At 37.2% G+C, this 27081-nt stretch overlaps 1 gene segment (V, D, J or C); it reads right to left on the bottom strand.

The window, feature by feature from the left end:
• Positions 1-713: 713 nt before the first annotated feature.
• LOC103267563 lies at positions 714-19983 on the bottom strand. The segment is given in 4 exon segments: positions 714-976; positions 3683-3775; positions 19378-19656; positions 19883-19983. Coding segments are annotated over 4 exon segments (687 nt in total).
• Between the last annotated feature and the right edge of the window lie 7098 nt (positions 19984-27081).

The following is a 27081-nucleotide window of genomic DNA, read 5'->3' as shown; positions in this document are numbered from 1 at the left end:
AGAGCTTTTTTCATGCAGAGGAATTTCTGGGAGTAAAAAGGTAGGAAGAAAGGCCAAGTGAAATGACAGTCCTGAATGCCTCATTTTAGCAGAGATAAAAGTGCAACAACATCAGCCAGGAAATCCAAAGCTGTGCACATGCTGCATGGGGGAAAACCCGCCTCCTGCATGGAAGAGGTGGGGCTGCAGACCCAGCTGCAGTTTGGGTCCAGGCTGCAGACTGTCTGGGAGCACTGTGCCTCCGCTGCACAGAGGTAGGTGCCTGAATCTTCTAGCTGGGAGGCTGTGATGTGCAACGTACTATAAAGTTCCTTAGAATTCATTGTTGACTTCAACCTTCCATTCTGCTTCATCCCTGAAGCCAGGAAAAACAGACTGATGAGGCCGCCCCCAGGATTCTGTCGGAACCACTGCACCCTGGTCACAGTGGCAGAAAAATTGCACCTCAGGGTAGGACTGGTTCCCTCCTGGAGTCTCAGGACTGAAGGGCTCTGCTCCACCTGCAACCCTCTAACCCCTGTTGGAAAGAAAAACACATGATGTCAGTGGGGAATTACCGATGCAGTTTCCAAACCTGTAAGCCCTTCCAAGAAACACCCATTAGGATGTAGGACAGACCAGGAGCTTGATGTCAGCTCTCCCTTTCCCAGTCCCCCATCTGGATTGGGCCAACTCACAGCAAGCCTGGACCCACAGAAGCCCCAGTAGGGCCCCTAGTCTCCTTTCCATGGCTTCTTGGCCGTTGCTGGGGCGTCTTCTCCCCGCCTCCGAAGAGTTCCACGTATTGGATCTAGACAAACTTGTTCTTGCAGACAATAGGTTTCACCAGATTCACTGAGCACCAGACACACTTGAGCTCTGTTTTTCATCTTCACGGGAAACTCCACCCACAGTGGCCCAGTGAGACTGCACGGTAATTTCTTCAAAATTGTGGATGCAACCAGTACAGATGAGTAGGAGGAAAGATTTCCAATGTCTAAAAATATGAGTTATTTTTAAAACACTTTATATATGAGAAGTTTGTGGGATGGTGTCAGGAAGGGGATTATATGCCTGAGAAGAATCTGTGTTCCAGTTGGGTTAAGTAGAGCCTTGAAGCATCAGAGATGAATGAACTTTATTTTCCAAATTGCATGTATGGACAGAGAGTTTGTGAAATCGATTATATTAAAATCTGATAAAGAAAAACTGTTCGATAGCTTGCATTTTGTATTAAAGAACAAATATAATTTTTTGAAATTCGTAGAGTTCTAGAAACCTATGACATATGATCACCATTTGCACAGAAAATGTTTTCAACAAGAGTTTGGTTGATTAAAAGGAAAACAGAATTCTCATTAAGTCCATCCTGTTTTACATTCTAACCTCTCACATGATTCTGTCCAGCTCTTTCCCCATATACCCTTCGGCCCACACAGCTGTTCTGATCAGGCCACACCTTGCTGATCACATTAAATATTGTCCTCTCCCTTTTCTCTTTCTGTTATATGTATTTTTCTTTGCTTCTCTTCTATGTATTCTTGTTTCTTTTGTCTCACAGAAGACATAAAAAGATGAAATATCAGGGATATGTGGAATAATCTTTAGGATAGTGAATTTCAGGAATTTTAGCTATAAAAATTAAAAGTTGAAAATAGGCTATACAGATGTTTTCTACTGAGCATCCATGGTCTCAATATCCTCTGTCAGAGAATCATCCCAGTGGATTTATGGACTCTAGCTTTCTGAGGTTTTTTATATAGTGGAAGAGCTGAAAAACTGAGATAAACTTTACACAAACATTCCCCATGTCCCCTTCCACTTTATGATTTGGTTTATTAGTCTGTTTTCTGGTCTCCCACATTTTAAAATCTTAATTGTCAACTCTCTGGGACGATCAGAAAAAACCTTTTCTAGTAAAGCCTAGAATGCCCCCTAGTGTACTGAAATCATCAACAAAGACACTTTGGATCTGCTAACTCACTCAGCAGCAGTCTCACAACTTTAGTGCCATTCACTTGATGTTTTCTGAAGAGGCTGCTGATGGTCACAAAACAAAATGACTGCCCAGATCGAATGGAAATTAAAAATGAATTAATTGTCATTTTTAAGTGAAAATGCCATTTCATGAAAATAAATATCTTTTAAAAGTCGGGTAATGCTCATCTTGTGCTATTGTTTTGACTTATTTTAGTGCAAAATCATTTTTTAAAAAACATTTATTGAAGTTTTACCATAAGCAAGTAATTTTTTAGGTCTTAAGCATCTATTTTTATGTTTAAATAAATATGTAAGGGGGATGAAACTCTTCTTTAGAGTCTACTGGGGTAGACAAAAATATACATATCTATAATACAAAAAAACACAAATGTTGGCTAAAAGCTATGTGATCCCAGAGGTGGGAGAAATACTTATATTTAGGAAGGCCAGACAAATTCTTATGAGGAAGGTGGTCATTTTCTTCTTTTCCCCCTTTTTTATGAGAAGAAAAGGAGAGAATGTGGATTAGCCTTTACGATGGCTTGTGTGACTTTTTGAAGAATTTATGAATATATTAATTATTAAAAGTAATAAAACATCATATATAAACTAAGATCCCCTTTGACCACCACTCTCAATTCTGGACCTATCAACGCTCATTACCCTAAGTCTCCTTTCATTTTATCAAATTGCAGTTGATATTTTCAGGTATTTTACTGCAGATTTTCATACATATGCAGACTATATGAAACACCTAAAAAATATATAGAATTTCATATACAGTTTTAAAATGAATACAAAATGATATGCCTTGGGCATAGCTTTTTGTAACTGACTTTATAAACTCAATAATAAATGTCGAATGTCTTATTAGATTCACACATTATGGGGCCTCTTGCTGCGCTGCACCACATTAGACCTATACTTCAGTTTGCATAGTGTTTCCCTTGTTGATTAACACTTAAGATGTTGCTTTTTAAACTATGAAATAAATAAAGTGCTTCAGTAAACATTTGAAAACTTTCTTCTTTATTCAGAGGTGTCCATGTGTCTCCAGAAGCAGAAACTAGGAGAAAGTGGAGGGATCCATGTGACAGGTAGTAAGAAGCACTTCAGGCAGAGGGAAGATCAGAGACAGAGGCTCTCGGGAAGAAGGCAGTGAACTCATGTGCTAATTACTGTGTTAGATGATTTTCTTTTTTATTACATTTTAATGCATTGGGGCAATAATCAGTCAACTGATCTGATAAACTGTGAAAGTGCTATCCTGGTACATATGGTGTGTAGTTTCTTCTAAACAGCCACAGTGGTCACTCTTACAATAGTAAGTCAGCAGGAGAAAGTATGTACCCAAGGAGAAGGAGTAGCAAATAAAGAGGGAAAGAGTGGTAAAATTACACTGGGAAAAGAAAAAACAACATTGGGCATAAAAATTGCATATATGTATATCTATACATATATAATCAAAGAGCACTTATTCTAAGAATTGAAATACACTTACATTTTGTAAAACAGTAGAAAAAAAGAAAACTAACATGCTACAAAAGACTTACTAAAACAGGAAAGAAAAAAATGAAAAGCATCCTGAGAAAAACCAAAATCTTAAAAATGAATCCAAACATATCAGTAATCACAGAATACAACCATATAAAAAGATACTATCTGATTGAATCAAAATTAAAAATCTTGCTACATATTTTGCTTGAAAAAAACAGAAAACAACCTCCACGGAAGATGAGCATATAGGACAGACTTCTTCCTGCTGCCCCATGTTCAAGGACTGAAGCCCCCTCCCTCATCCACTTAACCACCACACCTACCAAAGAGCATCCCAAAAAAAGTCAGTTCTTTCTTCAAATGTCAGTTCTGCTGATGGGGAGGTAAAGGAGTGCAAGAAGAGAACAGCAAAAGAGTCAGATGAATTGGCTCCTGCAAAGACGAGCTCTCAGACAAGAGAAAAAAATGACAGAGGTCAAAAAAAATTAACATTAAGACACAAAATAGGAAAATAAGAGAAAACTGGCAAAGATGAAATACCAACAAGAAATTACGACTCAACTGCAGAAAAGAACAAATCTAAACATGTGGAAATCCCATACTTTAATGTAGCAGAAAAGAAAAAGAAAAAAATCAAGTCTGAATAACAGCTTTTAGATTTCTATCAATTGTCCCTTTACCTCCTTTCTTTCACAATTTGGAGTATTTTATCAACTATCTGTACTTCTAGCTGCACATTTCTGATTCCTCTAGAAACTCACTTAAGAGAAGGAAGAAAAACCTGATCATCAAAATTGTATATGATTACCGTGTGTACCAGAAATTAATAAAGTGTTCCATCAAGGGAGGCTTCAAGGGTCTTGACTATGAATTTAGCATGTATTTACTTGGAGGATTCTTAGGGACGGAACTCTGTCCCATCTAAAACTTGCATATTGAAGCCCTAACCCCAGTACCTCAGAATGCGAATGTGTTTGAATATAGGGTCGTTAAAGAAGTAATTAAGGCAAAATGGGGTCATATAAGGTGGGCTTCAATTCAGTATGACAGGTGTTCTTATAAAAAAAAAAAAGAAAGAAAGAAATACCTCTGCACCTTCCTAACCAGAGAAGTTGAAAGACCTTTACAATGAGAATTACAAAACACTGCTCAAAAAAATCCAAGAAGACACAAACAAATGGAAAAATATACCATGCTCATGGATAGGAAGAATCAACATTGTTAAGATGTCCATCCTACCAAAGGCAATCTACAGATTCAATGCAATACCCATTAAGTTATCAACATCATTCTTCTCAGACCTGGAAATGACAATACAGAAATTCATATGGAAACACAAATGACCACGAATAGCCAAAATGATCCTTAGCAAGAGAAACAAAGCAGGAGGTATCACACTTCCAGACTCCAAACTCTACTATAAAGCTACAGTAATCAAAACAGCCTGGTACTGGTATAAAAACAGTCACATAGACCAATGGAACAGGGTAGAGATTCCAGAAGCAAAACCTCAATTCCTCAACAAACTCATCTTTGACAAAGCCTCCAATAACAACTGCTTGGGAGAGGAAAACCTATTCAGTAAATGGTGCTGGAAAAACTGGCTGAACACATGCAGAAGACTGAAACAGGACCCCTACCTATCACCATACACAAAAAATTAACTCTAAATGGATCAAAGATCTAAACGTAAAACCTCAAACTATAAGAATCTTAGGAAACACAGGAGATACCCTTATGGTAATTGGAACTGGCAACCAATTCCTATCTAGAACCCTAGAGGCCAATACCTTAAGAAATAAGATAGATAAGTGGGACCTCATCAAATTAATGAGCCTCTGCAAAGCAAAAGAAACCATCAAGAGAGCAGGGAGACAGCACATAGAATGGGAAAAAATATTTGCCAACTGTATATCTGACAAAGACCTAACATCTAGGATCTACAAGGAAGTCAAACGCACCGAAGGAAACAAAACAAATAGCCCCTTTAAAAAGTGGGCAAAAGACATGAATAGACACTTCTCATAAGAAGATATACGGGCAAATAACAGACACATGAAAAAGTGCTCAGACTCACTCATCATCAGAGAAATGCAGATCAAAACCACATTGAGATACCACCTAACCCCATAAGAATGGCCATCATTAATAAAACAAACAACAACAGATGCTAGCGAGGATGTGGAGAAAAAGGAACACTTCTACACTGCTGGTGGGAATGCAAACTTGTCCAACCTCTCTGAAAAACAGCCTGTAAATTTCTGAAAGAACTAGAAATTGGCCTTCCATATGACCTAGCAATTCCCCTATTGGGAATATACCCAGAGGAACTCAAAAAAATTATTCTACAAAGAAGATACCTGCACACAAATGTTTATTGCAGCTCTATTCACAATAGCAAAAATGTGGAACCAACCATGTTGCCCATCGAAGCTGAACTGGATAAAAAAAATGTGGTACATACACACAATGGAATATTATGCAGCCATAAAGAACAACAAATATATGGGCTTTGCAGCAACCTGGATGGATTTGAAGTCAATCATACTCAGTGATTTATCACAGAAACAAAGAACAGAGTTCCGTATGTTCTCACTCATAAGAGAAACTTGAACAATTATAATGCTATAAGAAAGCGACTGGCAGTAATGGAAAACTGTTGGTGGGGGGGAGGGGTGGGATTGGCAGTTGAGGGAAACTGCTAGGGCAAGGAGGGGCATACCGCATTAACAGGGGTATCTGCATGATCAATATTTGTATACCTAACCCTGAATTGTATCCCACATCTTTACATTAAAAAAGGAAGTTTGAACACAGATGTGTATACCCTCAGAGAGAAGGCCACATGAGGACACAATGAGAAGACAGCATCTGCAAGTCTCAGAAAAAACTAGCCCTGCCAACACCTTGATCTTGGACTTCTGACTCCCAGAACTGAGTGAAAATAACTTATTTACACTTCCCAGTGTGTGATATTTTGTTGTGGCAGAATTAGAAAAATAATATAAAGGTCAGTTTTCAATATCCCATGATATACCACAAGAATAAATTTGAAATTATAAGTATACATATAAAATATCTTCAACATTTTAACATTCAACTTTTTATACTTATGTTCTGGTACACTTATTTCCTAAATAAAAGTACTCTCTTATCTTAGATAGTCCCATAAGAATTGTGTATGGCAGTCTAATTATCCTGAAAACTTGGTTAATGTGCTAAAAAGATTGGAACTTTGTATTGGATGTATTGTTTGATTTAAATAATAGAATAGTGAGAGTTTCCTCATAAGTTACTTAACAAGCTTTAAAATATTTTAATATTTGCTATATACAGCCAGATAAGATGCCTCTAAATATTAAATAAGTTATATAGAATAACTATTTAGCAAGGATTATAATTACATGACCTACAGATCTTCAAAACTTATGGGAAAACTATGAAAATATTGTTCATGAGATCTATATATCAGTTACCAAGTAAGAATAAATATATATAAATACATCAAGGTGCTAAAACATATAACTTACATTGACTCTTTCAACATAAACCATAGGCTATTGAGTATAGCCTAGTTAAATTAAGTCTCAAGTCTATGGATAGTCATTGACCTAGTCAAGAAAGCAAATTCCAAGGTGGTCAGCTACTGCTGTTATGAAAGTCCACAACAAAGGACGCTGCATTGTGCTACTCATATCTTGAATGATACCTGAAGACTCGCTAAATAGCATAGGGAATATCAGATATTGAGTTTGTATTAGCAAGATTAGTGGCATGTTAAATAGGATAATAAATGTTAGAAATGGATTTTTAAATTAAGTATTTAAGATATTAGTTTCAATTAAAGTATTTTAGAGACACACTCTATGCTTGTATGAACAGAATGTAAAAATTAAGGACAACCTATACTTTGCACCCTTAAGAATGGTGTGAATAAATATTAAATATTTATAAATAATAAATATTTAATGCCTAGCAGATTCTGTGTCCAGTCAGGGATGTGCACAGTCAAACAAATAAACAAACTGTGTTATATTCATATAATTGGAAACTACTCAACAATGACAATAGTGAATACTGATATACAGAGAACATGGATGAACTTCAAAAACACAATGAGTAAAAGAAATCAGACACAAGAGAGTGCCTACTGTATAGCTGTATTGATTTAAAGTTCTAAAATAGTTAAAGTAAATCTGTAATGATAGAAATAAGAATGTGTGTGCCTTCAGAATGTGAGTTGACTAAAAGGGGACACAAAAACTTTCTGGAGTGATACTGTCTTCAGATTGTTTTTAAAATATCATTGTTTTCTTCCTCTATTTTAAAGAAATAGAAAACCATGTATATGTACCACATTTTCTTTATCCAGTCTACTTTTGGTGGGCAGTGGGCTTGGTTCCATGTGTTTGCTATTGCGAATAGTGAAACAATAAACAAAGAACCGAATAACGCATGTTCTCACACATAAGTGGGACCTGAACATGAACCACAGTAACACAAGGGAGGGATCAGCAGTCTCAGGACACTGCCAGGGGTGGGTGGGCACATAACAACACAAAGGGTACCTGATCCTAAAGTGAGGATTAGTTGGGGGCCCAAACTTCACCTGCACATACTTTACATATGTACTTAATCCTGATTTGTACACCACACCTTTATAATAAGGCAAAAAAATTACAATTCAAAAATAAGGATGAATAAGAGAGTTGCATGCAAGAAATGTGACTTGGAATTAAAATCTTCAGGCACATTCTCATCGGTGAATGAATGCCTATTTGTGTTGTAAGTTAAAATACCTTTAAAAATGGATTACCATTTGCCTCAATGGTATAGTAAAATTTTGTGTCAAACATACACAAAAAGTGAAAAATCAAAATTAATTTCATTAATATAAAAACATATTTCCAAATTCTTCTTTATATAATTCTTTATTGTAAAAAACCTTTCTCATAGTCATACAATAGTCATATAATTAAAATAATAAATAAGTAAAATAATAAATAAGTAAAACAAATAAAGCAATGACTAAATAAAACCATCAAGCAAGTTGACTTGTCAGCAGAAGTGAATGGGGTGATAGAGAATGCTCTTCAACGGCTTGAGATCTTTGGCACATTGAAGTCTGGTCCAAGCAGGAAAGATAAACTTTATAATAATTTTAACAGGAACATTTTAATATAAAGAATTATTAACTATAACAGGAGGTAGAATGACAAGAGAATGTATACTAAGGAGAAAAAAACCTCTGCTATTCCTATTCCTATTAATGTAGGAATAGCAAATATATCAGGTGCAGCCACCAATCCTAGGGTGGGTAGAATGCCCAAGAAGAGGTCCCCAGCCCCACAACTAGGAATGAGACCCACATCTTGTGGAAAAGGCACAGCTGCATGTCACTGGATGGCAGAGATGTCACTGTGATGCTGCACATGCCATCCTTGCTAGAAATTCACCCTCTAGAGCTTGCTGGAAAACCATTCTCAAGGGTGCTGGGGAAAGCTGTTCACAGGGAATTGTCTCACTGGAGATGCTTTTCTACAGAACAACCTCAAAATAGGTCTGGGCTGCTGGAGGAATCTGCTGGTCACTGGGCCCTGCAGGAACCTGGTGCAAGTGCACTGCATGAGCTAAACACTAGAGAAACCTCCCATGCTGCAGAGCCTGTCGAATGACACACAAAAGCAGAAAGTAAAACCCTTCTTTCCTGTGTTGTCTACTGACAAAGCTTAACATTGGGCCAACTGGCAAAGAAAAAGAGGGGAAGGTTCTGGATCCATCTTCACAGAACTGTTCAAGGGTGAATTTGGAGATGAATGTCAATAAATCAATCCACACTTAAACTACTCAGCTTTTATATACAACCTTCTACACACATTTGAAACACATATAACAGCACAATTCTATATCTCCATCTTCTTCAAGGTACAGATCTTTCTTGTAAGTGAAGAACTTCTTACCCTTTCTCCAAAATGAAAAGATGCACAGTCCCAAGGGTCATTGTATTCATCATTGGTTATATTAGTATCTCTTCAAATTCAGTAAGGGTTCTTATGAAAATTCTGTTACCTATACATTAGATCATAAAGTTAATTTCCAAATGCTTGTATATAAGATAAAATGAGAAAATCTGTTACCTATACATTAGATCATAAAGTTAATTTCCAAATGCTTGTATATAAGATAAAATGAGAAATAGAGAAAGAAGATGAAAAATTTTAACACATACAAATAAGCAAATGTATATAATAAGCAAATCAAAAATATGCAAATATAATAGTCTTTTTTTCTGTAATTGATCAGACTGTAATTGATATCTATGATTTTTCACAAGTATCTACACTGTATTTCACCCACCCCCAATCAAAACTTAAGCTGGTCTGAATTATTTACCTAGTCGAGTGGCTCAAAACTTTATTCCAAAAAGACCTGAGTCCTCAATTATCCTGCCTTTTTTGGTTGCTGCAGTTTTCCATTAAACTTTACCATGGGTCATGAAAGAACAAAGAGTCTCAGTACTTATAATAATGATCAATCACTCCAGCTAATAGATTTTTTTATTCCATGGAGGGGTTCAGTGGCTTAGGACCCCAAATGCTCAAAAAATATTCCCATCATGCACTGAATGAACCATTTTTGTGTCCCCTGGTGGAAGAATTCTTGTCTTACAGACTGAGATCTCCAAATCAACACAGTAAAAAGTTGTCAGAGTGGGAAGCTAAAAGTTTGTGAGTGGGTTGTTAGGTGTATAATGAGAGAAGCCACTCTCACTTCTACCTTTTGACTCCTGACCCATGGATTTTGGCCAAATGGGAGACAACAACATACATATAATGGTTTCTGATTCAAAGCATGTGCTGAATCCTGCAAGGTACAATGAGCGGGGGAAGCAAAATATATGAAACAGAAGAAATTTTTTTCTCACAGATCTTAGAGAAGTTGGGGTACTAATGAAGAGCAGGTGGAAGTTTGGAGATTACAGGCAGCTCAACTTAGAAGCAGGGCTATCGAGAAAGAGACAGAAGACAGAGGACAGAAAGAGAGAGAGAGAGAAAGAAGAGAGAAAGAGTTGGTGGGTCTATGCTTTTATTAAGGGGGGCATTGTCTTTTAGACTTTCCCAAAGGGGCTGTAATTTGCTAGTTTAAAGAAAATGTATATGAAGGAAAGAATTATTTGCATGACTAATGTTGAAAACCATTAGGGTTTACTGTGGTTAGCAGCTGTGGGGTGTGATGGGTTTGAGTACATGAGATAAGTAACAAGCAGGCCTAATGGAAAACAACACAAGGAGGGAAGGTTTTAACTAGGACAAAGGTAGGGAGGTATATCTCGGTTTCAAACAACTTATGTCAAGCCTAAAAATGGATGCCAACGCTGTAAATATACTAAAGTACTTATGAGATTTGAATTCCTCCTAGTATATTCCCAATAGGGGGATTGTGGGGTCATATGGAAGGTCAATTTTTAGATCTTTTAGGATTCACCAAACTGTTTTCCACAGAGGTTGCACTAGTTTACACTCCCATCAACAGTGTACAAGTGTTCCCTTTTCCCCGCATCCTCTCCAGCATCTGTTGTTTTTTGTTATTGATGATGACCATCCTGACTAGAATTAGGTGATATCTCAGTGTGGTTTTAAGTTTCATTTCTTTGATGACTAGTGAGGCAAAGCATTTTTTCATGTTTCTGTTGGCTGCTTGTATGTCTTTTTTTGTTCATATCTTTTGCCAACTTTGTAATGGGGCTGTTTTTTTCTTTTCAGCATGTTTGAGTTCCTTGTAGATCCTAGATGTTAGGCCTTTGTCAGATATACAGTTGGCAAATATTTTTCCCCAGTTGGTAGGCTGTCTCCCTGCTCTCTTGATGGTTTCTTTGGCTTTGCAGAAACTTGTCAGTTTGATGAGGTCCCACTTGTCTATCATTTCTTACGGATGGACACTTGGGGTTTTGATCAGGAATTAGTTGCCAGTTTCAATTTCCGTAAGGGGATCTCTTGCATTTTTTTAAGATTCTTATAGTTTGAGGTTTTACATTTAGGTCTTTGATACATTGAGAGTTAATTTTTGTGTATGGTAATAGCTAGGGATCTTGTTTTAATCTTCTACAAGTGGTCTGCCAGTTTTCCCAGCACCATTTACTGAATATGGTCGCCTTTCCCCAGTGATTGGTGGTGGAGGCTTTGTCGAGATGAGTCGGTTGAGAAATTGAAGTCCTGTTCCATTGGTCCATATGCCTCTTCTTGTACCAATACCAGGCTGCTTTGATTATTGTAGTTTTATAATAAAGTTTGAGGTCTGGGAGTGTGATACCTCCCACTTTGTTTTTTGTTTGTTTGGTTGGTTTTGGTTTTGTTTTGCTGATTCGGGATTTCGTGGGTTTTTTTTATATTTCCATTTGAATGCCTGTATTGTTATTTCCATTTCTGAGAAGAATGCTGCTGGTAATTTAGTGGATATTGCGTTAAATCTGTAGATTGCCTTAGGTAGAATGGACATCTTAACTATGTTGATTCTTCCAATTCATGATCATGGAATAGTTTCCAATTTGTTTGTATCATCTTTGATTTCTTCGAGTAGTGTTTTGTAGTTTTCATTGTAAAGGTCTTTCTTATTATTATTATTATTATTTTTGAGTTGGAGTCTCACTCTGTCACCCAGACTGGAGTGCAGTGGCTGCTTCCGGCCACCGCAGCCTCGACCTGCTGGGCTCCGGCGATCCTTCCGCCTCAGCTTTCCCAGTAGCCGGAATTACAGGCATGTGCTACCACGCCAGGCTGATTTTTTTGATTTATTGTAGAGATGAGGTCTCGCTGCCCAGGCGGGTCTCGAACCCGCGGGTTCAGGCAATCCACTCACCTCAGCCTCCCAAAGGCGCAGGATTACAGGCTGAGCCACCAAGCCTGGCTTATAAAGGTCTTTCACATCTCTGGTTAGGAAGATGAAAAGCAATATTTATTTTGTGAGACAGAAAGCGTGATAAAGACTTTTTGGTTTCAGGTCAATAAGTTTGATAATAAGAAATCTAAGAGACAATAACTTAGGTATCTCATGTTTAAAAAGAGAAAATGAGAGTCTTGTTCCAATTGATACTGCTCAGAATAGACTGATATATTATGCCAAATTACGGGAATCTGACACTAAAAAAAATATCAACAGAGGTCCATCTATAGAGAAACTTGAGCAGAATTATAAGGGTAAGAAAACACAACATGTAAGTAAGTCATTAAGAATCAGGACAAGAAAAAGAAAAGTAAACCTACATGAAGTCTTTAAAGCTGGAAGGAGTGCAACCTGCAGATGATAAATGAGAAAAACTAATGGAAAGCATAGAAAATGGGGGAGAGATTGTTGGTGACACTCAACAGAGCTAAGCAAGTAGCGGTCCCATGAGGGTGGAAGCCAGGACGTATCAAACAAGAGCAGTCTGCTCTGGGACCCAATAATAATATGATGCTTGAGCAAGCAGCCTTCTCCACTCACTTATTTTAGCATAGAGACCATTGAATAGAAAATGGAGTCACCAAATAAGGAGCAATCTCAGATTAAATGAGAATCTGGCCAATAAGGATTATTTTCACAGGGTCAGAACCAACTCACCACTTTCTTCATAATCCATTCACTTATACCAGCTTGAAGTCAGTTCTTCCTTGAACTTCTGATCTAGTTCTTGATTCTGCTTATGAATTTTTTTTCACATGTAAGACAAAATTACATGGTCTCCTTGAAGTATTAAATGTGACTGTTATGCTTCTGACTCAAAATTTCTTACTAAGCATATATGTACTCTCCTATTTCTCCAGAATTCCCACTGAAATAAAATTAGAAGCATAAACAGGATGAGTTGAATCCATCATAGTCAAAGTAATAAAAAGATAAAGATATCAACAATTTCCATGATATGGAAAATAGATGTGAGCAGACTGATGGATGAAACAGAGAGGGAAGATTACAATGGAAACGCTAGTGAAGGAAATGCACTCTGATACTGGAGAGGTTCTGGGCTGAGAAAGAGGGCAGATATGGTGGAGGGCAAAAGAAACAGAACATAAAGGGACATTATGAAGGTCCACATGTGGAATAGCTACACCAACCTCTTTCTGCACTCCCTCATTCTGCTGCTGTCCTCATGTGTGAGAAGCATAGTAGGCCAACTTTTGCCCAGGGCATTTAATCCTCACTAGAGCTGAAATAACCACCTGAGAAGGATGACATTTTTAGTGTGAGTAGATGACAGAGTTAGGCTATTTTCAAATGACAGAAGGTACAGGGAAAGACAGCCAATTCTCTATCTGTTCATCCTAATAAGAAACCTAACAATTCGCTTGATATGTCCACATGCCCATACTACTGGCCAGACTCCCCATTCAAGAAGATGCCTTTTGGGAAGCATGGCCACATGACAAGAGGCATCCATGCAGCTACCCAGTCCTTCACATTTAAATATAAACCAAGGACAAAGTCACATTAGTCATGTATAAATACAAAGCAGACACAATAAAACACAGAATTTATACATTAAAAAATTGTGTTTTTATTCTTGCATATTTAAACTTCAGTCACCTTCAATGTACTCTCCGTTTGATGCAATACACCTATCAAGATGGTTTTTCCACTGCTTAAAACTTGTTAATTTTGATGTCCTTTAGGGCTTCTGCTATTTTTTGTTTCACCTCTTCCACATTGGCAAAATGTTTCCCTTTGAGGACTTTTGCATCTGGTAAAACAATAAAGGTTCGCTCAGAGAAAGATCGAATGAATAGGGAGGGTGGGGCACAGGGGTCATGCTGTTTATGGTCAAAAACTACTGACTATTCAGCATGGTGTGGACAGGCGAACTTGTAAACCACCCATTAAAAAAATTCAGGTGGGATTAACAGTAGTCAATATCTGTCTGGGGACGGGGAGATACCCCTTATCAACAAGGGTACCTGAATGAAGCATATTTGTATATCTAACCCTTAACTGTACCCCACAATATCAAAATAAAAAATATTGATATATTAAAAAAAAATTCACTGAAGCCGAACACAGCCTCTCACAACAACACTAGCTGGTACACTGATGCCCATGGGTTCCTAGAACACTTACCTAGCAGGGGAAGCCTGTATATTAAAGGGTTCACGCGCTAAAAATAATTTTGGGGGGGTTCTCTGTCATATAGATCAGTTGCTCTCAATCCCCAGGCCACGGACCGGTACTGGTCCCTGGTTTGTTAGGAACCAGGCACCACAGCAGGAAGTGAGCAGCCAGTGAGGGGAGCTCTGCCTTCTGTCAGATCAGCATTTGCATTTGGTTCATGGGAGCATAAACCCTATTGTGAACTGTGCATACGAGAGACCCAGGTTGCTTTCTCCTTATAAGAATCTAATGCCTCCACTATCTGCACAATAAATGTAATACACTTGAATCTTCCCGAAACCATCCCCACTCCCCATTTGTGGAAAAATTGTCTTTCACAAAACTGGTTCCTGATGCCAATAATGTTGGGGACCGCTGATATAGATGGTATCTTTCTGTTGGTCTTTCTATATACGGAAGCCCAGAGTCATTTGCTGTGAATCATCAGAGTCATTTCTACCAAAATACAAAAGGATGGACAGAATGCCATGTAATCATTCCCAAAAGGAATCAGGAACTAAAATAATATATAATTCCTTCGTCACTATTCTTAAATAATCCTGAGTCTTAGTCATGTATTATGTTTCCTTTTATTTATTCCTTGTATTTAGTCAGATGTTTTCTGTTAACAACTGCTTTAACCTACATTATTTCAACTATTCAAAATTAGTAAGGTCAGCTGTATAAACTCCAAATAAATATAGAAATAAACTGAAATGTAGAATAATTATAAAGTCAATCATGTCTTGAATACAGCCCATGGGCCAGAATAGTTCTATATTAATGGTCAACATTGTTAGTGTCCAGCCTAATGCCTTTTCCCAGGCTGGTAAAGCCATCCCTAGTTGCTCAGTGTTGGCTACACCTGGTCCACAATTGTCCCTTTCCTCAGAAAATCGGCCTCTGCCAATAAGAGTCATAATTGTGCAGTAGGGTATTTCTCAGCCCTAATAAACCACAGCTAATGACTATTTAATTCTTAGGTACAAAAGGTCAGCAGTCTGGTCCCTTGCCTCAAGATAGGAGAAATCAACTCTGTGATGCAATTTATACTCCAGAGTTGGCCATGATATCAGGCTGAATCAAGTTGAACCCCATCCGTGCCTAGCCTTTTCCCCTGTCTCAACCCACTTCTTTCAAAAAATTAAGGACAAATGATTTCCAATTCAGGCTTTGCTCTTAAAAAAAATAAAAACTTAAAATCATGAACTTTGCAGCAACCTGGATGGCTTAGAGTCTATAATACTGAGTGGTCTTTCACAGAAACAAAGAACTGAGTGTCACATGTTCTCACTCATAAGTGGACCTTGAACAACTATCGTAATACTATAAGAAAAGGATTGACAGTAGCGGGAAACTGCCGGGGGAGGGGGGTGGGAAGGTGGGGAGGTGAGATTGGCAGTAGTGGGAATCTGCCTGGGGAAGAGGGGGCACACCTCATCAACAAGGGTACCTGCACAATGAATATTATATACATAATCCTGAATTGTACCCCACAGCTTTAAAATTTAAAAAAAGTTTAAAGTTGAAAGAAAAAGAAAAAGCTATTCTAGCATAACATGTTATCTTATTTGATCTTCAAACCAATCCTGATGTATATATATATATCAATACAATATCTGATCTAATCTTTAACATCTGTAACTATATAGGTTTTTAAATTTTGTAAATAACAATTATATATGTGATATTTTGATATCTGCATACAATGGGTAATGATGAGAACTATAGATATATTGATATAATAGTATAGAGTAACATCAAATGGCCCATTAATAACATAATAGATATTCAATCTGGATCGACAATTTGAGTTTTTTCAGAGTGCCATGATGCTAGAAGACATACAATAAAAGTGGAACTAAAATATTGATGGCAGCACAACTTTCTGCTCTTTCTCACCGCCCTTCAAATCTTTCTTTTATGACTTGGAAAAGTTTCTTTAGAGTCTTCAGTTCTGCAGATTAAGAATTTGAAGCAATTTGTATACCTAACCCTGAATTGTACCCCACATCTTTAAAATAAAAAAAAAAATTTTTTTAAGAATTTGAAGCAAATTCTCATTCAACTGCATCTTTTTCACCAATGACTATGTGAACAAGCCAAACAGAAATATTAATTCTCTATTTCCAAGTTTTCCCCACCTCCTGGACTTCATAACCATTGCCATGACTAACTGATCACATCTTCAATTTCACAATAAATATGACTTTTCATTTTTTCTGTAATCCACCTAATATCTACTAAAAGGTCTTACTTCTATCAGGCCATCAATGTTTTTCCTGAATTTGGTTTAAGTTACAGGTCAAACCCATAGAGTCACAGAGCCAGGAGAGGCAGACATTCATATGATCCTCAGTGTTTCCATCTTGCCTGACCAACATTTGCCAAAACATTCTCAATACCATATGACCTTTGGCTATTGATCCATACACATCTTTACTTACCATAACAAAGCCCCTTAGTGTCTGGAACTCTTTTAGATACTTACTCAGAGATTCTTCTCAAGAAATCTGAAATAGTTCTGTGCTCCCACATTTTGCTGAGGGTATGGGGCATTCTATGGCTACAGCAATGCTCCCTACTATCCCCATGCCACACTCAAGTACGTAGGAATCAATATACTGCCATGCAAGGGTCAAGCCAGGAATGTTGCGTTTTGTTCAGCTTTTAATTCAAAATGGCAACATAGACCTCCTCTAATCTTTAATATCTGCAACTATATAGGCTATTAAACTATGTAAATAGCAGTTGTATGTGTGATATTGTGATGCATGCATGCATACAATGTGTAACGATGAAACAGGGCATTTGGGATATTTATCACCTGAAATATTTATTATTTCTCTGATTGAGAACATTTCAAATCTTTTCTAGTTCCTTTGAAATATACAATAAACTACTGTTAACTATAGTCACCTGCTGTGCTACTGAACACTAGAACTTACTCTTTCTAACTAATGGTATGTTTGTACCCATTAACCAATCTCTCTTTATCAAACCCTTCCCCAAACATTTCCCAGTAACCTCCATGAGATTAACCTTTTTAGCTCTCAGATATGCATGAGAACAAGTGATATATGTCTTTCTGTATACTCCTTATTTCACTTAATATAATGACCTCCAAATGCTCCTGAACGACCACTGGGTCAATGAAGAAATTAAGATGAAAATCAAAAAAATTATTGAAACAGATGAAAATGGAAGCACAATATACCAAAACCTATTTAATGTGACAAAACCAGCGGTAAGAGAGATGTTTATAGGAATAAACACCTCCAACAAAAAATAACACTGCGGGTTCGAGACCCACCTGGGCAACTTGGCAAGACCTCATCTCTACAATAAATCAAAAATCAGCCAGGCGTGGTAGCGGACGCCTGTAGTTCCAGCTACTTGGAAGGCTGAAGCAGAAGGATCGCCGGAGCCCAGCAGGTCGAGGCTGCAGTGGCCGGGAGAGGCCACTGCACTCCAGTCTGGGTGACAGAGTGAGACTCCAATTCAAAAAATAATAATAAATAATAATAATAATAATAATATAGATTTCCAAAAAACAGGTCTGATGATGTAGCTCAAGGAATTAGAAAAACAAGAATAAACCAAACCCAAAATTAGAAGAAAGAAAGAAATAATGAAGAATCAGTGCAGAAATAAATGAAACTGAAATATTAAAAAATTACAAAAGTTGGTTTTGGGAAAAAATAAAATTGAAGTAAAATCAGAACAAGAAAGAACATATGATAACTAATATCACAGAATATTAATTTCTGGACACATACAATCTACAAAAATTGAACCAAGAAGAAAACAAAACCTGAACAGACCAACAACAAGTAATAAGATTGAATCAGTAATAAAAAGTCTCCCAACAACAACAACAAAAATATCTTGTACCAGATGGCTTTACTGCTGAATTCTACCAAACTTATAAAATTGACTTTTTTAACCAATTTTCATTCTCTGAATCTATTCCTTCCATTCAGTGTATCCTTATGTAATTCAAATGGGGCTGCAGCTGTGGGAGGAGAGGAAGTGGGATATGTATAACTGAAACTATGACTTACAACTTTCCAAATAGTTTTTATAACTTTTTCCCCCTTTGCAGTTCTGTTTTGCTCTTGCATTTCTGGAGCAAATAACTTTTGATATGACTGTCAAACATCTTTAGTAACTAAATAAGAAAAGACCAAGGTATACTAGAGACTCTGAGGGAATATTTTAACCATAATAAAATGTTTCCATGTCCTATATAAATAAATCAGAAAGCCAATTCCATTAAGATAAGTTGTGGAATAAAACCAAAGTAAGCATCAAGATGTATATGGTAAATATATGTACCTTTTTGTATATCAATCATACCTCAGCTTAAAAAAGGAAAAAGGAAGGAAGGACACTTTTAGAGATGATTAATGTCCTTATGGCATAAATAGTGGTGATGGTTTCATGGGTGTACACTTATCTTCAAACTCATCAACATAAATACATGAACTTTTTGATATGTCAATCATACCTCAGTAATAAAAATATTTTAAATGAGAGGGCAAGAGAAGACTGGAAAATATTTCATCCAGATCAAGTTGTATCTTACATTCTTCTTCAAAATCTCAATTATTTTCAGAATTATGAAACTATGCCCCAAATCAATCAAACCCTCCATACAGCCACTCTAGTTTACATTTGCATCTAGAGAGCAAATAGAACTTCACTCCTCTGCAGGCTAAGCTCTTCACAAGGCACTCCTGGGCCCCAGGAGATTTGGGTACAGACTGCAGGTGTCTAGGGAGCACTGTGCACTCACGGCACAGAGATAGGTGGCTGAGTCGCTGATCTGGGAGTCTCTGATGAGCAGGGAAACATACTGGCTGCCTTTATTGAGCTGCACTGTAAACCTTCCATCTTCTTTGTCACCGTTGGAGTATATGGCTATCAGCAACTCAGGACCTTTCCCAGAATACTGCCTGTACCACATGAAGTTCCGAGAACCACGGTCGCTAAAAGTGCAGTTGAGAGGGGCAGTGGCACCCTCTGGAACACTGAGGGATTCAGTATTCTGCTCCACCTCCTTTTGTTGACTCGTCACCCCTGTGAAAAAAACAATGGTCAGACAGAGAAGACAGGTTGGATCGTGAATATTTACTCTCTAGAATTTAAGTAATTTTTTTCTTAGGCCTCCTATCCACCCATCTTTCCTTAGTAGGTGGGAAGTAAGACATTTATGTTTTTATTCAAGGCCTAAGATAGACAAAAACTCCAAGTATATCTAAATATTGTACAAGTCTCACTTTCCATAGAGATGCCCAAAACTCACAGTTTAACTGAAGCCACAGGATCACTAGTAATACTCTCAAGGATTTCATCATTATTTTCTGTACAGTTCACTGAGGAATCAAAATTTAAATCCTAAAAATAAACGAGCCTAGCTCAAAAGGGATCATAGAAAGAATTTGTTCTACCAGTTAAATAAAGAGGTCATTTTCACCACCCCCTATATAACACTAAGCCCCTCCCCTTGTCTACCCTCCTATCTCTCTCTCTCTCTCTCTCTCTCTCTCTCTCTGTCTTTCTCTCTCCCCACTTCACACACACACACACACACACACACACACACACACACACACACACACATACACACAGAGGAGTACTTGAGAGCTAACTCCAGGGCCTCTAAGAAGATACTGCCATCTTGTGGAATCATAATAGTGATCAAAGATTTATTCAAAATGTAGACCCTTATTATGTAAACTGATTAAAGTAAAAATCTGATACAAAAGTAAATTTAAAAATTGAAAAGCTAATGCTCCAAGTCAATGTGGGTAGGGGATGTGTATGTGTTTTATACCAAATGTAACTTCTATTTTAGTAAGAGCAGTTATTTCAAAGAGTAAGAGCAGTTATTTCAAAGAGCCACTTTCTTACACTGATCAGTCAGGAAGTTTTCTACTATAAAAATTTGGGTGAGATTCTTGTAATTCAACTAGCATTTCATATTTCCCAATTCTTCTCCATGTCAGGCCAGATAGCCCCTCTGTTATCTAAAAAATTTAATGAAACCTCTTGGAATTTCAAATAACTATTTCAAAACAGAGTGGCCTGTGATCTACCTCAACAAACATGGTTTCATCTCACAGCCTGAGCAGCAAATTTTAACAAGTCCAAAAGCTAGAGAAGTTTGGAACGTGTCAGTCCATTTTGCACCAATGACATATTAGTGTTGAAACAATACTTTCTTGGGTTTGTGGCAAAAGAGATGAACCTGCCTTCAATACCTAGACTGTCAATAAAACCCAATATACCTATTTATTTGTCTAGTTTCTATTATTGTTTTTCTTATATAAAGCTGGTATCTAGGAATTAATCTACAGAAGTTGTGCATTTGGTCTCTCTCTACCTTTTTAACCTAACCTAACCAGCAAAACATATCTATGGAATACTATCTATGCAAGAAAGTTAATTGGATCCATAGAGAAACAAGCGCAAACTCTTCTGTTTCTCCTCTGTTCCACAAATTGCTTGTGTCCCTACAGAAATGGGAGCTGGAGGCCAGCAACGATGCAGGACTTTTGCTACTCAAGATCCATGTAATCACTATCCATCGAAGATGATTTGGGCAGACCCTCCCCATTCCCACCAACAACTGCAATAAAAAAATATTGATTTTATGCTTATCTATGTAGTTGTCTTGACTGTTGTTCATTATTTTTTGTATGGTTCCAATTTACTGCCTAGTGCCATTTCATTTCTGCCTAAAAAAACTCCCTTTAAATTTTCTTGTAAAGCAGGTCTACAGTGATGAATACTCTCAGGTTTTGTTTATCTGGGAATGTGTTGATTTTGTCTTTATTTTTGTACAAAAGTTTTACCAGATATAAAATCTCTGGTTAACAGAGTGTCTTTTGTTTTCTTTAAGCACTTTAAATATGTCATCCCACTGCCTCCCAGCTTCCATGGTTCTGATGAAAAATTGACTGCGAATCTTATTAAGGATCCTTTGCACATGATTAGTCACTTATAATCTGGCAGTTTTTAAGATTCCCTATCTGTCTTTTTCTTTAAACGGTTTGATTATAATGTGTCTTAATGTGAATTTCTTTTTGCTTTTGTCCTGCTTTGTGCTTGTTGAACTTCTTGGATGTGTAGATTTGTGTTTTCCATCAAATTTGAGAAGTTCTGTGCCACGATATACACAAATATTCTTCCTGCTCCTTTCTCTCTTTCTTCCCAATCTGGCAATTTTATTCTACTTATGCCTGGACTATTGACAGTTTCCCACAGCCCTCTTAAGCTGTATATATGTTTTATACTCTTTTTATTCTGCTTCTTAGATGGAATAATCTCAATTTGTTTTTCTTCAAATTTTCAGATAGATTGTTTCTTCTTCCCACTGTTGAATCACTTTAGCAAATATTTTTGGATAAAGTTTCCTTTTCATAGCCACTTCTGCATCCTGAGAGAGTTTTAGTTATGTGAAATACAGGCACTCCCTTTAAATTAGCTCTTCAGAAAGTAACCCGACAGGTTAAAGTAGTCAAGTACTAGTTGTTGAAAATAAGGTCCACACTGCTCCCTCCAGCACCAGGAACCCACCTTGGGAATGCAGGCTGCATTTAAAGATTGTCTTCGAGCCAATGATAAGAAGATGGAGCAAAAGTAAGGAACCACAAAACCTTCCTACAAGGTTGCATTTGCTTTTTATTTGATTAAGTGTGTGCTTGATAGTAGTAAACCTTTCTGTGGTATTTGGCTGGAATAGATTGGTTATGGTCTTACAGTTTTCTGTTTTGCTAGTCTGTCCTTTTCATGGACTTTGGGCTAGAAAAAATAGGCTTTTCTTTCTGTATCCACTAGTTTTCTCAGGTTTCCAGCTACTCCTGGATACAATTGTGTTATATGAGTCAAAAGGAATCCTGTGAAGCTCACTGCTTTAGCATTCCTCAAGTCCTAAGTTCCTTGGCCAGTCTGACTTTTCCTCTGCACATTGTAGAATATTCTTATCCTTTGATTTTTATATACACATGGTCTCTGAATTAATGATGATTTGACTTATGATTTTTTGATGATGCAAAGCAATTCACAATCAGTAGAAACTTTACTTTGGTTACCCATACAACCATTATATTTTTTACCTTCTATACAGTGTTAAATACATTGTATGAGATATTCAACACTTTATTATAAAATAGGCTTTGTCTTAGATGATTTTGCCAAACCATAGGCTCATGTAAGTGTTCTGAGCATAATAAGATAGGCTAGGTTAAGTTATGACATTCAGTATATTAGGTATATTTGGCATACTAAATACATTTTTTACTTAAAATATTATCCACTTACAATGAGTTTATTGGGAAGCAATCCCAGAGCATCTGCAACATCCAAAATTTTTAGCTTTACTTAACAAGAGAAATAGAAAAATATACATCTACCCTAATTTTCTAAAAGTGAAAAGCATAATGTTTCTTTCTCCTAACAGCCTGGTTGTTACACTCTCCAGATAGCAACCTGGTCAGAATGGTATTCAAATCAATTGTGGTTTAACCATCTCAATTATTTTGTTTGGCAAACATGGTCTTAGATCATGAAGATAAATATCGTTTATTTAACTGTACTGCTTTACTAGCTCTCATACTGTGGCCCAGGAGGCCGAAGTGGTGAATATAATGAGTCTATGCAAATGTCATGAAAATGCCCTTGTTCCTCTTCCTATATAATCTTCTAGACAAAAGATTTTGGTGTGGATAAGAACTGACTACCAAAAAAAAAAAAAGGACAAAGTTATAGCTTATAGCTACTGTTGTCATTGTAGAAAAAGAACAACAACATTGACACCTGGCGAGGGAAAATGAGTCCCTGCAAGGTGGAGAGGGGTCAGGGCTTAATACTCTCTTGTATGGTAGATCAAGCACCACAGCCTAGCAAAATAACCATAGGGTTTGCTGAAGTCCAGCAGCAGCAGCTGCTGCCTAGCTCACCCGGTGTTGGTTTGTCATCCTTTCATGGAATATTTATATTCCATGAAAACAGAAAAAATTCTTGTGAATATGTTATCTCCTGAACTGTTCTGCTACACCAATGGCAGCTTCTCAACAGATTCCTCATCCCCACAACTTAACTCTTACAACTCATCGAAAGTGTACAATACAGGAATCAGCACAACCTTGTCTCAGTCTGATTGGTACAAATGAATATGTTCCTCCTGATGTCTGAACAGCCCTGACTTATACCATGAATGGCTACAGAGGTTGCAAATATTCACTGACACCATTCTTACAACTTAACTAAAGTGCTGTAATGCTGATCCAAATCAAGTTTAATAACAAATCCCAAACTGGATTGGTTTGTGTTTATGTCTAGGGAATGGGAGCCATAGACCCTCTCTATACTGACAATGGTAGTTTAATTTTTAATTTGTTTTTTAGCAATTAAAACAAAGATCGGTGTACTGGTCTAAACATCCATGTGTGTGTCATAATGGATGATACACTACATCCTAGCTGAAACTTAATCAGAATCAGCCAAATCTATGATCTTAGGAGGCACGATTGAGGCTAATACTGCAGGTTGGTCTCTTTCTGCTGCCTACAGTTCTGGTGATAGTAGCCTAAATTAAATGTTGTTTAAGACTAATATGATGGATTTAGTTTCATCCTCTGTCAGTCAAATTAATCAGAATGGCTGCTGGGTAGTATTATGCATAAGAAAAATGTCTACAAACTAACACAGTGTAGAACTGTGAAGTGAATACTGTTGAAAGAGTCCATAGCAAGTCTCTCATATTTCTACATGTCTTGCTGGATGTGGTGCCACTAGTATACGGTCATCATCACTCTACCTGGATCACTTTTCAGAGTTATACTTGCAGCAAGCAACATTGAGGGATGACATAATGTCTCCTTGTGAGGCAAAGAGAAAGCTTGCTTACTGCTTGCTATAAAAACAGTGAATTTTCCAAGCTCAGAGTTTCTCAGTTATGACACAATACCACTGCGTGCATAGATTCCATCTGCACTCATTGTGATACCTTTTGTGGACTTAAAAGAAAGGGCAACTGAAGCAAATATGACAATGTTTATGCTGTTTGTTGTGCTATAAGTAATAATATCCTTTGACTCTGACTAAGGAGCCTTATGTCTTTACTGACATTTTCAATGAAACAACAAGCTTATTAGCTTGTAAGAAGGGAAAAATCCAAAACCTGACAAACCTCTCTCTATTATAGTAAAGACTAACAACTTGAATTACATTTTTTGTTTTTAGGGATGAGCTCTTACTATGTTGCCCAGACGGAGCTCAAACTCCAGGGCTCAAGGGATCCTTCCACTTCAACTTCCCAAGTGGGACTACAGGCACATGTCACCAGCACAACTTGAATTACTTTTGACAAAGATATGTTTGACAAAGAAACAGGCCTGGAATGAACTTCATTTGAAGAGTGTCATGTATAGCCCCATAAGGGAATTAACTATTACTTCTGATAAAATGCTTGAGCAACTTTCTGACATATCTTAATGAAATAAAGACTTATTCTGGGATATTAGGATTACACACTCAGATGACCATTAATCTTATGATAAACCTAATAGACACCACACAGACAGTTCAGAGTAGGGTAATTATTAGCCAATTACTTATAATAATGATCTTTAACCAGACTTTTAAAAAAATCTAGTCTACTATAAAGTGTCTCTACCTAAGCTAATTATTCAAATGTGTTTCCTGAGACAATTTTTCTCTTGCAGCAACCGAAATAAAATTTTGACATGTGTTCATAATTATTTGACTTGGGAAGTTATTTAATACTATTTAAATAGATAGATAGATAGATATAGATATAGATATTTCTTTTAGATATTTCAATATGGGGTCTTAGAGTTGACCCATTTCATTCAAATTACACCTGAGGCCAGTTGAATGAGGATAGTCTGAGACCCTGAGTAAATTTAATAGTTTGACAGAGCTTAGTGAGCACAAGGCCAAGTTCTGAGTCGAGAGCTAAGGGCTAGCAAGAACATAACTCTAACCCATATCCAAGCTGGGAGCACAAAGTTTAGATGCTAGATTGGGAATGCCAGACAGAGAAAAAGAAAATAGAGAGGACAAATCAACATTCATTTATTTAATTGGTACATATTTCTTGATTGACTACTACGGGCCGGTCACTAAGGATAGGCACTGAGGTTAAAGCTGTGGTTAAACAAACAATACCCCTGATCTCAAAGAGCTTGTACTCTAGGTGGAGGTATAGGCAACGTACACATTGGTATAGAAATCAACAATATAATGACGTTATGATTTTTACCACAGGGGAAATAATCAGGGTGTTGTGATAGCGCTTGGGAAAGGATCTCAGCTGTCCGCATTAGTGAGGAAAAGTCAGGAGGGTTTATCTATAGTAGTGATACTTGAGATGAGACCTGAAGCATGAAAATGAGACAGAACTCACCAAGATCTGGGAGAAGGGCATTTCAGATGGATGAGTTAGAAAAAGGTGAGAAAGAACATAATAAGTTCAGAAAATTGGAAGATCAGTATTGATCTATAGTGCGCAAGAGCCACTAAAAGAAAGTTTAGAACTGAAATGGACGGCTTGGGGGAGGTTCAAATTCTACAGATCCTTGTCTGTCACGGCCTCAAATGAGAATTTCATTCCAGGTGCAATAGAAAGTCACTGAAGCATTTTGGGCAAGTAGAGACAGCTTTTTATTTACACTTTAAAAAGTCATTCGGGCACCCTACCAGAGGGGTGCCTCTCAAATTTTGAAGGAAGAGAATCACCTGGGAATCTTGTCAAAATGCAGATTTGAATTCAGTCATTCTTGAGTGATGTCTAAGATTCTGCACAAGTACAGACCATGCGTCTACACTTTGAGTAGCAAAGACATGGAGAATAGATAACCTTGAGGAAAAACAGACAAGTTAATGGGTGGATTTAGAGTCCATCATACTCGGTGATCTATCACAGAAACAAGTAACTGAGTACCACATGTTCTCACTCATAAGTGGACCCTGAACATTTATCATAATGCTACATGAAGGAAATTAGCAGTAGTGGATCACTGCCAAGATAGGGAGGAGAAGGGCAAATAACATTAATAAGTGTACCTGATCCCAAACCAGGCAAAGTGAGGACCAGTGGAAGACCCAAACTTTACCTGTACGATTACCACTTGTGTAGCTAACCCTAAATCGTACCCCACATCTTTAAAATAAAAAAAGAAAATTTAGAAGAGACAAGTTGGCAGATCTAACTGAGACCAGAGTATTGTTTCACAAATTTTTTAAAGCATATCTTATATTATGAAAGAATGCTTACTCTGTGTGATACCCTCTTACTCTCTGTGTTTTCAAATTCTAGGGGTTTTTATAACAAATTTGTATCTTCATAGGTTAAAAGAAAAGAAAGGCAAATCACTTAAAATTTTTCCTAGAAAAAGCAGAAACATCTTTAAATAATAATGTCCATAATAGGTGAAGTATGAAATATCAAAATCATACACACTGTCAAAATCACAA

Source organism: Carlito syrichta, unplaced genomic scaffold, assembly GCF_000164805.1.
Source record: "Carlito syrichta isolate Samal-C Ts95f unplaced genomic scaffold, Tarsius_syrichta-2.0.1 Scaffold308163, whole genome shotgun sequence".
Lineage (NCBI taxonomy): Eukaryota > Metazoa > Chordata > Mammalia > Primates > Tarsiidae > Carlito > Carlito syrichta.
Note: the sequence above shows the minus strand (reverse complement) of the source record. Positions and strands in the feature narration are given on the sequence as shown.